This window comes from Zosterops lateralis (assembly GCF_965231275.1).
Source record: "Zosterops lateralis genome assembly, chromosome: Z".
NCBI classification, from domain to species: Eukaryota; Metazoa; Chordata; class Aves; order Passeriformes; family Zosteropidae; genus Zosterops; species Zosterops lateralis.
The window spans coordinates 59738182-59750493 of NC_139800.1; the positions used below are offsets into that span (position 1 = coordinate 59738182).

A 12312-nucleotide genomic window follows, 5' to 3' on the forward strand; every position below is an offset into this window, starting at 1 on the left:
GCTTTCAATGTTTTTGACACAGAGCACATAGTGTTTTCCTGCAGATCTGCTGTCTCCATATTATTCACATAAGGATATACTCTCTCATTCATGTATTTTTGAAGTTCAAAACCCATATTTTATGTAGTTTATTTTTTTCAAACAAATTTGTCTCCTGCCCATCTCGTTCTGTATTCAGAACAAGCAGAGTAGTATGTATTAGATAAAGGTTTCCCACTGTAAAAATACAACTGTAAAGGATGTCATAATGCTATTTTCTAGCTCTCAGTTCCCTAAAAAAAAATCTACCATACTGTAAAGGGTTGTAAAAAAGGGACTCACAGGATGCTGCAGTTTCACAGTGAGTCTGAAAACTTGATCCTGAGCAACTTTACAGAAAATAATTAGCTATGCAATATGCTGTAAAAACAAAATAATGATTTACATCAATTGTGTTTATCATGCAAACACACTACCTTTAAGTTTTATCACCTCTAAGTTTTCCTGCACAGTTAAGTCTTTTATTACATTATTTTATGTCTTTGGCCAGATAAGTTAAACCTGCACAGCTAACGGTGATCAACGCATCTCCCAGAAGGAGGTAACATTTTGTAACTTAAAAGAACTTATTGATCATTGTCCAGATAAATACAGACAGATACTTGATGCTGAAAACTTTGGGCAAAGAACCACAGATAGAAGCACAAAGAAAAGAACAGAAAGGACAATTAGACAACAGCACACTTTGCATCTTTCAGAAGCAATGAACTCAGTTTGAATTCAGCATTCACACAGGTATTCTCATGTTAGTCTTCAAGTGTGTTTAGTAATCAGGAGATGCAGACTGGAACTGAAGCATTCTACAATATCTCCTGGAAGAGAAGGAAGAAATACCAGCAGTAGAAGGACTATTGCTAACCAAAATATCTGCTGACAACAGAGTTATCTTGGATGCGTCTACACAGACTGCAGAGGATGCAGTATAGATTTACCTATTGCAGGTGCTCTGAACACTTTGTGTAAAACATTAAGTACAATACATGAATATGAAAAATGTAGCCCTATGACTAAGCAATCTGAATGTCCCAAAATCAGGGACTCCAGAAAACTGGAGTTCCATGTATCAGTTTAGATGAAGCAGGTAAAACTTTGCTGCATTGGTAAATTTCCACTGGATTAAGGAGGAATAGGCTACGTCTGTCAACAGAGATTAACAATATGTTTTTGCTGCTTATAGACTTAGTGATCTGATAGTTTCAAAATCATTCTGCTTGCTGTTCCTTGGATTCTCTCACTCTCAATATTTTACCTCTGGATACATAGGCATTGTGTTTGAGAAAGGGTTAGGTATGAATGAGCCACATTGCTGGCTTGCTCTCCTTAATGTGACAAATGGATCAACTGTCTCAGCAGAGTTTCCCAGTTCTATAAAGATGCTGTGTTGACTTTTGCTAAAGAAAAGAAGAAAGCAATTTTCAGGGAAAGCAAACACTCTGGATGGAAAAGGTACATGACATAGTTAAAATCTCAAACTGTACACTACACAATTGCTTTTCAGGATGACATATGTGAACCTAAAGTAAAAAAGCTTATTTAAAGAATTGCTAACCCCCCACTCCCACTGCAACATAATTTTTAAAATTGCTTATAAATACAGTTCACAGAATTTAAAGCAAAGTAATCAGTATGTTCATGCTTTTTTTTTTTTTCCAAGAGAAACAAATAACAGAACAAAGTGTATAACAGAGTCTATTTTCTAAGTAGTTTCTTTTCCAATGCAGGTATAGCATTTATTGGTATTTATCACATAGATAAGTGCAAGATGGAGGACTCCCAGATAAATCTTCTAAGACAACTGCATTTTCAGAAATATTTTGTTCATCCTGGCCAATAATGACAAAAAAGCTGTTTGCTTGTACAAAATATATTCTGTAGTAAAACTAATGACATTTAATCTTAGTTTTAGCATCTCATTGCTAGGCTGTGTCCAACACTACAATAGTAGTAATATTTCTCTTAAAAGAAATAATTGTGAAAAGGAACAGCACAGCATAGGTCTTTTCTTTCATAAACCTATTTAGAAACCAAGCTTTGCAAAGTTATTTTTGAAATTGTCACAATCACAAAGAACCTTCACTTCTTCATAGCTTGTCTGCTTCTGGTGTAAAACACACCTTTTTGAAATAAAATGATTCTTTTAATCTCAAACTCCGAAACTATAAATATTAGTTGGAAACTAATGTAACTCCTAATAAACCAACCAACAAAACATTCTGAGAAAAAAGTATGGAAAGATCAATAAATTCATTCTGACACAGTACTTATGCAGTTTTGTTAGAGAATATAGACAGCAGAGATCCAATGATATATGATTTGGCACAGAACATGCGTATTTGGTAGAGTTTTCAGGATGTGTATATATGGGAGTTTAGATTCCTTGTCAGTAACCAAGCACCTGAAAGACAGGTATTATTTCACCTAGCTCCTCTGCTAGGGACAGATTCAGATGGTCTCATTCCAAATGACACTGACTCCAGAGCAGTGATGGAGTTTCCCTGACTGGGTGGGGTGATGTGTGCTTAGCTTTCAAAGCAAACACAAATAATTGGTAAGGGACCTTGAGGCAGCTGCTGGTAGTTAAAGCACTGATTCTTTCACGTGTTACATTGCGAAACAGTGAAAATTGAAAGCTATTTAAATTAATAAAAAAATGCACAACAGACACCATATCACTAAGAAAGCCAGTAACTTTACTGATTTGTCTGCAAAATACAAATTATACCTTATTTCCAGCAGGAGAATCTTTTGAAATTTTCCCATTTTTGTTCACTACAGACAGCTGAATTAAGTCCCTTGAGATACACAGATGTGGTTTAACTTAGTTATAACATCTTGTCATCTAGTGGCGACAAAGTCCAGCTTATGCCGCTGTGAGCCTCTACTTTAATATTTGTTGCAAATGCTTGTATGCTCCCATTTACAAGCTATTTTGTTATCACCATTGTTTTATGGAAGCAAATCCCCATGAAAGAGAAGAAAAAAAGAAAAAAAGAATACAACAAACCATCTGAAGCAATCCAAGTGTAATGCCTGCTGTAACCCAGTTCTGATATTAAATACACAAAAGACTTTAATACTGCATTTTTAATTTTTTACTTTTTTTTAAAAATGACTTTCTTAACTGACCTTTTTTTTGAATCAAACTGAGGTATGGATCAGTCTGAGGTATGAGAAGGGAAGGTAGAAATGCAACACATGATTATGAAAATAATCAAATGGGTACTTTTGATGCAGAAAGTCTGTGGCTCAAAGCTTGGATTGCTCCACATCTTTGGTTAAAATATATTAACAAAAGCCTTTTATTACATCTACAGTCTGAAGCATTCTAACAGACACCAATGTTCCATCAGTCCTTCAAGAGACCTGTAGTGGCAGGAAATTAATGCCATATAACTGACGACATCACAGCAGATGGCACAAACAGGAACAGATGAAGTATGACATGTTTAGGCAACAGCCTTTATTGAGGTTTCAAGTGGCTTTTAAAAAATTACAAAGCATTTACCTTCAAGGTGAAGGAAGAAGGAAAACAAAACAGCTGTTAGACTACAGATAAAAGTGGTTATATAGGATTGCAGATACAATACAAAAGGGTTGACGTCCTTGAAAACAGCCTATGAGTTCTATTCTTATGCTAGCTTTACCTGAAAAAGATCTGAGGACAACAGCTAATTTTTACATTAGTCATTAAAAATTGCTAAATTCCTCTTCTGGGAAAAATAGAAGCCATTTTGTTATAAAACACAATTTTGAGAGACACTGAAATGACCAAAGCTTTACTGTGAATGGCTCAATGCATACAATATATATATTGTGCAGATAGGGTATATCATATAATTGTCACCAGCAATTAAACACTAACTGACAACACCTTTTAATAGAGATTAGCTCAGCTATAGCAATACTTGCAGGTGTCTAGAATGCCACTTCAGGTGTTTGAACTTACAATTAAGAATGTTGCCTAAAACATCATATAGCATGGGTTAAGGTAAAGTAAATGTTAATACTCTTTCAGGGCTCTGCCCCAAACTCCTTAAATACAAAGGAATCACACAATAAACCCAAATTAGCTTTTGCAAATACAATAAATGGTAAGATACAGATAAAGGAACAAGAAAGGTAGACAGTTATAGTTTACAGAAAGTGACTTCACAATCAAAGTTGTGCTTCTTATCATTAGATCAGTTTGCAAATATGCATTATCCCCCACAATTTTGCCAGTATAAGTTAGTTGCCCTCTGCAGCAGGAACAAGAGAGCTGACTGGCATTTATTTTCATGTGATTCTGTTCTACTTGTGTTTATACAAAAAATCACTGTCAGAGTTAATATAAATTGCCCAGGCAATACTTTTCACGCTACTTTCTGCTTAGTTACTTGCAGTAATATATTACACTGCATCTTCATTAAATCATATATTTAATTTTTTCATGTGTTGCTGAGGCAAATCGCAAGGTAAACTATTAATATGGCTATTCTTAATATATCAATAGACCAAATCCCCTTCCCCACTGAGAAGTTTCTACTACGATACCAATAAAATTGTATTTTTTCTTGAAATGACAAGGTATATTTGTGATACATTTGCATATTTTTGACACATTAAGTTCGAAATTCTCAGAAGAGAATATGAGTACAGGTTAATCTGAGGGTGAAGAAAGTGGTTTAAAACACAAGGTTTTTTGTGTTTTAAAATTAATTATGGGCTCCGTTTCACCTTTTTTTGTTTGTTTGTTTTGCTTTGTTTTGAGTTTTTAAATTTATTTTTATTTTTTTTAACATGCGTATCTTTGTTTACCCTGCAGTTTGCTACACGAGATGAGATGGATGCATTAGTAGCACAATATTCTGCTTGAAGAGTTCCTAGATTATGTACTAGACCCTGCACAGCTGAAAGTGCCTGTAAGGCAGGCTTCTGTAAAGTCATGGTAAGTGAAGAGCCTGTGTCCTAATGCACACTGTAGTCTGATCATCATTCTCTACTACAGAGAGGTATGCTCTATCACTGAGCAGCACGCAGCAACTGCATGTACAGGTGGAAAAAGAGTGTGGATTTCACTTGAAAGTACTTTGTGTTGACATTTTGCTGTTGCAGCTATATCCTTCATCGTAATGTCAATGCATGTAGTTGAGACCTAGAAGGACTCTTGAAAAAAGGAGAAATATTACACTTTTACTATGGCACTAACATTTTGCTTAAACACTTTTTCCCTCCAACAGAAAGATTAAACTGAAATACTTGAATATACCATTTTTTTTCTAACATACAAGAGGGACAAAGAGGGACTTGAAGAAAATGACACGTGCCCTCTGGTCAAGCTATCTTAGTCAAAGGAACAATATGAGGCTGGAGAAAATGTGGATGCCGTGTCCTGAGGCAAGTCCCGCTCTGGTGCAAACACAGAGGGAGCGTTGCCCAACAACATGCCCACTGTGAGATGATGTGACTGCAGAGGTCCATGAGAACCAAGGACCAGGTGGCCAATATTGGCTGTGTAAAACCAACTGATTTTGAGCCACTTTTTAACTGATGATCTCTTTAAGAGTTTTATGTCTGTGAGAGAGGGGAGGAATCTATACAACAGGCACTTTTGTGCCAATCCCTCCCTTTGCCTCCCCCTGCTGCTTCGGCACATGTTTACCTGCACTCACATAGCTGACAGCTGTTAGAGCTGCACATAAAATTCTGACAGGCAGAATACCAGCTTCATTAATGAGAAAGGGCCAAGTTATGCCACTTTGTCATTTAACCCATGGAAAACTACAAGATACGCAGGACATTAAGAAATAGAAGGGCCCTTAACTTGTTACAATGCACAAAACAGCATGAAAGAACTAATCAGTATATACAATGGATGGCAGTTCACCCAACTGATTGTAAAATGCTGTATTAAAATGATTTAAGCTGTTACACCATGGGTAAAGTCTAATTGTTTACAGATCAGTCTTTCAACAGCTGACTTTGATCTGTAAAATGTATACCCAGTAAAAGAAAACCAAAAGAAAATAGTTAAATGTGCAACTGCACAAATATAATTCCCCACTATCAAGAGAACAAAAAAACTTCTGCTATTACCATAATTATTATATATATTAGAAAGCTATACACAAGCATGTTAATTTCACAGATTTTTTTTTAAAGATTCTTAATATTTTATATAATTAGAAATACACATTTCAAAAACAAAACTTCTGCAAAGAGAAAACAGTTATCTTGGTTAGCAAAGCATGGAGTTCCTCAAGGCTTAGGGTAGTGCTTTCTATACAAAAAGTCCTTTTTGTTTGTTTCTTCAGGACTGCTTAAAAGATTAGCAAAGCTATCAAGGAAAAAAGAACACATTTTGGCTTAAGGAAACTACAAAAGCCACAAATGCTTTGCAAACTCTGTCTTACTTTTTAATATGAAAATAAGCAAAATGTAATGTACATATTTTTATACTTTTTTTTTTTTATTTAATAAGTGATCCAGACCCAGAATTTCTAAAATGTGTCAGCCCTCGAACTCAACATTTCTATAAGTATGGTCCTCTTGAAATGTTTTGATCCTTTTTAACTGAGTGCCATACTCTAACAAAATGCCTGCATGTTTGTGAGCATTTTCAGTATATTAGGTGACTCAGTCTCTTTCTAGCATCAATTCATGGCCACCCAACTGCTGGGTCTGTCAAAACATCTGTACAGTTTCTATATGTTGCATAACAGCTGCTTTCTCTCTCAGTAAAGATCTGCCATTTCTGGCAAATGTTTTCATTTTGTCTATTTACATGTAAATAACGTTGAACCTGCAACATGACACTATCTATTGTAACATACATTTTGCAAGGGAGCACAACAGTGAAAAGAAGTTAGCCTTAAAATCTATTTTGTACAAGTGTTCTGTTGTACAACTCAAGTGCTAAGCTTATCTCAGCATTTCTGTTTATCCTTATACTGCATCACTGAGGCAAGTTAAAAGTACTTTTACAAAACAGAGTACCTGACTTTTTTTTCACACACGGCACATATAATGCATATCGACCCTTCCCCCCTCCCCATCCCATTAAGGTATAGCACACACACACTGCAAGAAAAAAAAATCCCAACTAATAAGTAATAATGCTATCATGTCGCCCATCCTTCAGAGAGCCGCATGCGCTTGACAGAGGGGCTTTCCCTTTCGTCCGGCGAAGGTCTGGTGAGTCCAATGGGGGAGTGGAATTCGTTCCGGTGATCCTCCCGGTCACTTCCATCGTAGGAACTGCTACAGCTGCTCAGACTGTCAACTGGAGATCTCCCCGCCTCATGGCGCGTGTGCTGTTGGTATCTCGATGGTGTGGTGGTACGGTCTCTAGGAGGAGAAACAGGTTCTGACTTGATGTTGAGGCTTTGAGTAGAAGGCAGGGAGAGATTTGTACTCTGAGATAAATGAGTGCTAGTGCAAGCTCTGTAGGAGGAAAGGAAACCCAGTTACAGACTGAGGAGGCATGGAGCCCCCAGATATGCACAAACACTCACACAAAACACCAGTGTAAAGGCTCGCACAGGACCAGCTCACGCAGAGATCATGGGGACTGGTGCCTGAGCAGAATTCATGGATTCCAGGAGATGCCAGCACCACAACAGATGTGGTCAGCTTTAGTGGGACAAGCCCTCAGTTTTCAGTTCAATTTCGCTTTCAGTCTCTCTCTCTCCTTTTCTTAAAATCAAGTGTCATCACAAATTCAGGAAGGTAAGCCTTTGCTTTGTTGGAACCACCTGCAGGTTTCTGTATAACTAACACTTGTGTGTGTATGCATGGGCTGGTAGGGGAAGCATGGACTTTCTGCTGGGTTTAATCCAATTAATTTGAATGCACCCAACTATTTTTATTGTGGTTTGTTTTGTCAAATTACTTCAGATGCAAAACAGAAACAAAAATATCTGGTCTGGCAATTTTTATACTTTTCAGAATGGAGTTGAAATTATTGGTTGTAATATTGACATCAACAAAATAGTACAGGCAGGAAAGGACTTAGATATGATTTTAGGGTTTAAATCTGTGAATCCATAAATAATCCAGAATGCATTTGGATAAACTACAAAAGGCAACCTGAGGAATAATAGAGGATGAGAGAGGACTACACTGTTTGCCCGTAGGAAAGCCAAGCTCAAAGAATGATACTATCAGACAGACTGCTATGCTGAAACATATTCGAAGGTAAGCTATATAAGTATTCTATGCTTTTTTTTTTTTTTTTTTTCCTCCTTTTCTGTGCATTTTTTGGGTAGGTAGAAGGAGGAAAAATGAAACAGGCAGGGAGGACAGTGAATACTGAGAACACTATGGGAGAAATGAGATCATTTTCATCTGCACAACATTTTGTACAAAAGCACCACCTCCTGGCAAAACCTGACTTTTTGTAATTAAAATAGAATTCTCAACACACAGTTCCCATTATGTTGCATTTCAGGGACCATTTGCTAAGCTGAAGTTAGTGTCTTACCCTAGAAACAGAATTTCAAGGTTTCTATTCATGAGTATTTATTTATGCAGGGGTAGGAAGGCAGTAGTGGCAACAGACCACTTGACTTCACAAGATTTTAAACCTAGAGGGATATGCAGGCATTTTTAATGCAAGAAGTTGTAATATTGGGATTTGGAAGATATTTCTAAGAATGTAGAAGACATAGGTAAGTTTGGGCATAGACTTTTAATTTACTGAAATACCCTACTCTCTGAAATACCATAGTGTCTCATCAACTGAGAGTTAAGTATTAATTAAACAACATTTACTACTACTTCGATGATTTTTTTCTCTTCTGACAGATTTAAAAAAACCTATATGACTTCAATATTGAATGATATCATCTGCTTTTATCAGGAATTGCTGCACTGTTTAATAATGAATGGATCTTGTTAGAAAACGAAGAAAACAGGATGTTCTACCTCCATTTTTTTCATCAACCCTTTATTCCTACACAAACGAATCTGTCAAACCTGCAATGAGCCCTTTCCTAAGTTACAGAGCTCATGAGTGATAGCCTTCACAGTAAAAAATGTAACCTTTTTCTTTTTTCAAAGAGGATATTTTCTTTGTATTGCTTCTGTAAATATTAACACATATAAGAAACTGTAAATATAACACCTTGCCATTCCAACTTAGTAAAATATTCCACTCTTCCTGAAAAATTGTTAAAAACAGACCAAAGAGAATCAAATATAAGTTTCTGTCTTTTTTTTTTCTTTTTTCTTTTTTTTTTTTTCCCAGTGACTTTGTTTTCATGTTGGTTAGGACATCTTAGGACTTCACCTGAGTAAACAGCTTGTCAGTATGATCAGATTACAAATGATTTTACATGCCAAGCTTACAGCTAAACCTGAAAGTCCTATAATAAAGGGTAGTGGAGCCTGGGGATTTGATTTAGAGGTGTTTGATTTGAGCAAATGACATGCCACTTTGCAAAGCTGGGCATAATTAAAAAAAGACAAAAATAGACAAAAAATAAAAATATTCAATCAAATTTGTTCACATGGAACATACTGGCATTCTACTGTGTGACAGCACCCAAAGGAACAAATCTAGAAGGATAAACTGAGTTTCAATGATACAGAGCTGGTGTTGCTGTACTGGAATATTGCCTTTTTAATAGCGCCTCAGAAGTGAGTATGAGAATGCATCTCTATAGATTTTTATACAGATACCTTGTGAATCACCAACAGTATTACATAATTACCTGGCATAAAAATTAGTGGCAGTTTTATAAATGCTACAGGTTGATTTGAATTTTAAACTCCTTTTTTTTTTTTTTTTAAATTTAAAAAGGGATAAGAAATTGTTTTGGGAAGTCAAGACTGAATTTTTGAGGCTTAAAACAATGTTAAAATAACATAAATAAATGTCAGCACTTTTTTTGATTCACTTTTTTTTTCTTTCTAAAAAAAGCAGTCTTCTACAGCTGAAAGTATTTCTGAAATTTATAATCTTTTTATGTGATTATAATTTACAATATTTCATTAACATTTTCTGAATTTTTTTTTATGGGAAGCTCATCTAAGCTAACATGGTCACCTACATGGGAAACATACTGTTACGCATACTTGCGAATGGTGAAAAAACAGTTACTTAAGTGCTGTCTTTAAATCTATATTCCAAACAGAAAATGGACCTCTATTTAAAATGGAAGGTGCACCATAAGAAATGAGAATTCTGTCTGCTGCAAAATGATTGAATTCCCTGTATAGGTATGTGTGAGTGTAGAAACAGCTGTTTGCACTTAAATGTATCAATGCATATTTTACACTGTTGCTTCGTATAATTACCTGAACTGGGACCAAGCATGCCCTATTGTAATCATGTGAAACCTTCACTAAATTCCCTGGTAAACAAACAGGTTTTGGATATGGAAAAACTATGGAGAAACTAAAGAAAATGATTCAAAGGTTTGTGTACAGTTACATGGACTGAATACGTGCTGGGCAGTCCACTTATGCAGACATCGTCACCTTTTTCACATATTGTATGAAAATATTTCATTTTATGGGAACAATGAAGAAAATTAATGTTTTAACTTGGCCCTGTTGAGCCCAGTGTGGTTAAAATTTGATGTTTATTCAGATTATGATAGGCACATGGAGAAATGCTGTTTCCTGTGTGGTTTCCACACAGAACATCTACACAGCTCTGGTGTATGAGAAGTGGGGAGCAAGACAGGGTGCCACGAGATTGGGATGATGACAGCTCTGTGTGCGTCTTCTTCTATCTGAATCTCCAAGTGGTATTGAAGCTCAGCGTGCACATGCAGAAGTGCAGGTCTGAGAAAGCAATAAGTGAGGACATGAACATGGACCAGGTAGGTTTTTCTAGAGAGAGAAAGTGGTCTATTGAAGGAAGGGAGCCTCATGCACCTTTTCTTCTACACCCATTCTCCCTTCTCTAAATCAGTTTTCTTCCTCACTTCATATAATTTTCCCCCATAAATATATATAAAGGACCATTGAAAATTCATGGCTAGATTTTATGTAATTTTAGTTATGTGCTAATTTGTAGGTAGGAGAAGATATTTATCACTGACTAGCAATTCAGCTTCTCCCCTCCTCGCTATTTATTTCTTTTTCAGGCAAAAGTTAAGTGGTTTTTAGTTGGCTTTGTTTATTTTTAAATACTTTTCTGATCAATGTAAAAGCAGAATAAGAATTTCTCTGTCAAGACCTTTTTTTTAGCTTTTTTGGCCCTTTCTCATTAATGAAGCTGGTATTCTGCCTGTCAGAATTTTATGTGCAGCTCTAACAGCTGTCAGCTATGTGAGTGCAGGTAAACATGGGCCGAAATTTAAACAGGAATTTAAAAAAATAGCATGAAAATGAGTTACTACAACATTTTTTTTTTATAATAGCAGTATAAGAAAAAGAAGCTCAATCTGAAATACATAAGGTTTTTATTCAAAACAAGGAAATTGGCAGAACTGATACAAATTCATTAAACATGTTGTAACTATTTTCAAATTTTTCAGTAAAAATAGTTTAATGGGGGATATTTTCCTATGTCTAGGTATAGTTATTACCTTATCAAGAGTAATTGTAGCTAAGTGATAACCTTGCTATATAAGGGTCACAGAACAAGCAACATCATGCATGAATTTGGATAACTTTTTATTCACATGGTAGAAGTTTGGAGAAACTTCTCTTCCATAAATAATTATCTATATTGAAGTGCCTTCAGATTAAATATTGTTTCTTTCTCTGCATTCATATTTTAGGAAAGCGAAAACTTCACCTGTGGATGTTACTTCTAGATGAAAAGAATGTCTCTTAGGCTAGGAAATGTACATGCAAAAGAACATATTTCATACTCTGGATTTGTGCATAAAATTTTTTGATAACTCTTTACTAAGTTTGGAAAGGACTTCCCTTCTGGTTACCAGCAGTTAACTTCTGGAAGTCTTTTTGGTACATGTTAAATAAGCAGTAAGAGACATTGATGTACTATTCAGGACAAATCCCAAAGCTATAGGAGGGACTGATTTTTAGTAGAATTTTTGTATGTATTTTTTCCAGATGTAGATGCAGTTAAAAGACCATGAAAATACTATTCTGGTTTTTAACTGAAAAAGTTGAAACATTTTAATGTCCCAGTCATGTCTAAACAGGCTCTATGCTGTTATGCTGTTCACCAGGCTTGGCAGAAGGCCAAAATCTGCACAGATGGGGAAGGTGAACTACTCCCATGTCCTCATGTATTTCCTCTCTAGCCCACCAGTACCTGTGTGGCTCCTAATTGCACAGTCAGCTTCAAGAACCAAGAGCTAGGTTGAAGAG

General features: G+C 35.9%; 1 protein-coding gene across 15 annotated transcripts in view; it reads right to left on the reverse strand.

The window, feature by feature from the left end:
• Positions 1 to 2016: 2016 nt before the first annotated feature.
• MEF2C (myocyte enhancer factor 2C) overlaps positions 2017 to 12312 on the reverse strand; it is a 135027-nt gene continuing 124731 nt past the window's right edge. For 11 of the 15 annotated variants that reach the window (XM_083883246.1, XM_083883245.1, XM_083883247.1 and 8 more), the window contains one exon: positions 2017 to 7461. In XM_083883246.1, coding sequence (XP_083739372.1) covers positions 7140 to 7461 — 322 coding nt within the window. In that variant the 3' untranslated portion in view covers positions 2017 to 7139. The remainder of the gene's footprint in view (positions 7462 to 12312) is intronic. The other 4 variants (XM_083883244.1, XM_083883242.1, XM_083883241.1 and 1 more) reach the window with 1 other exon arrangement.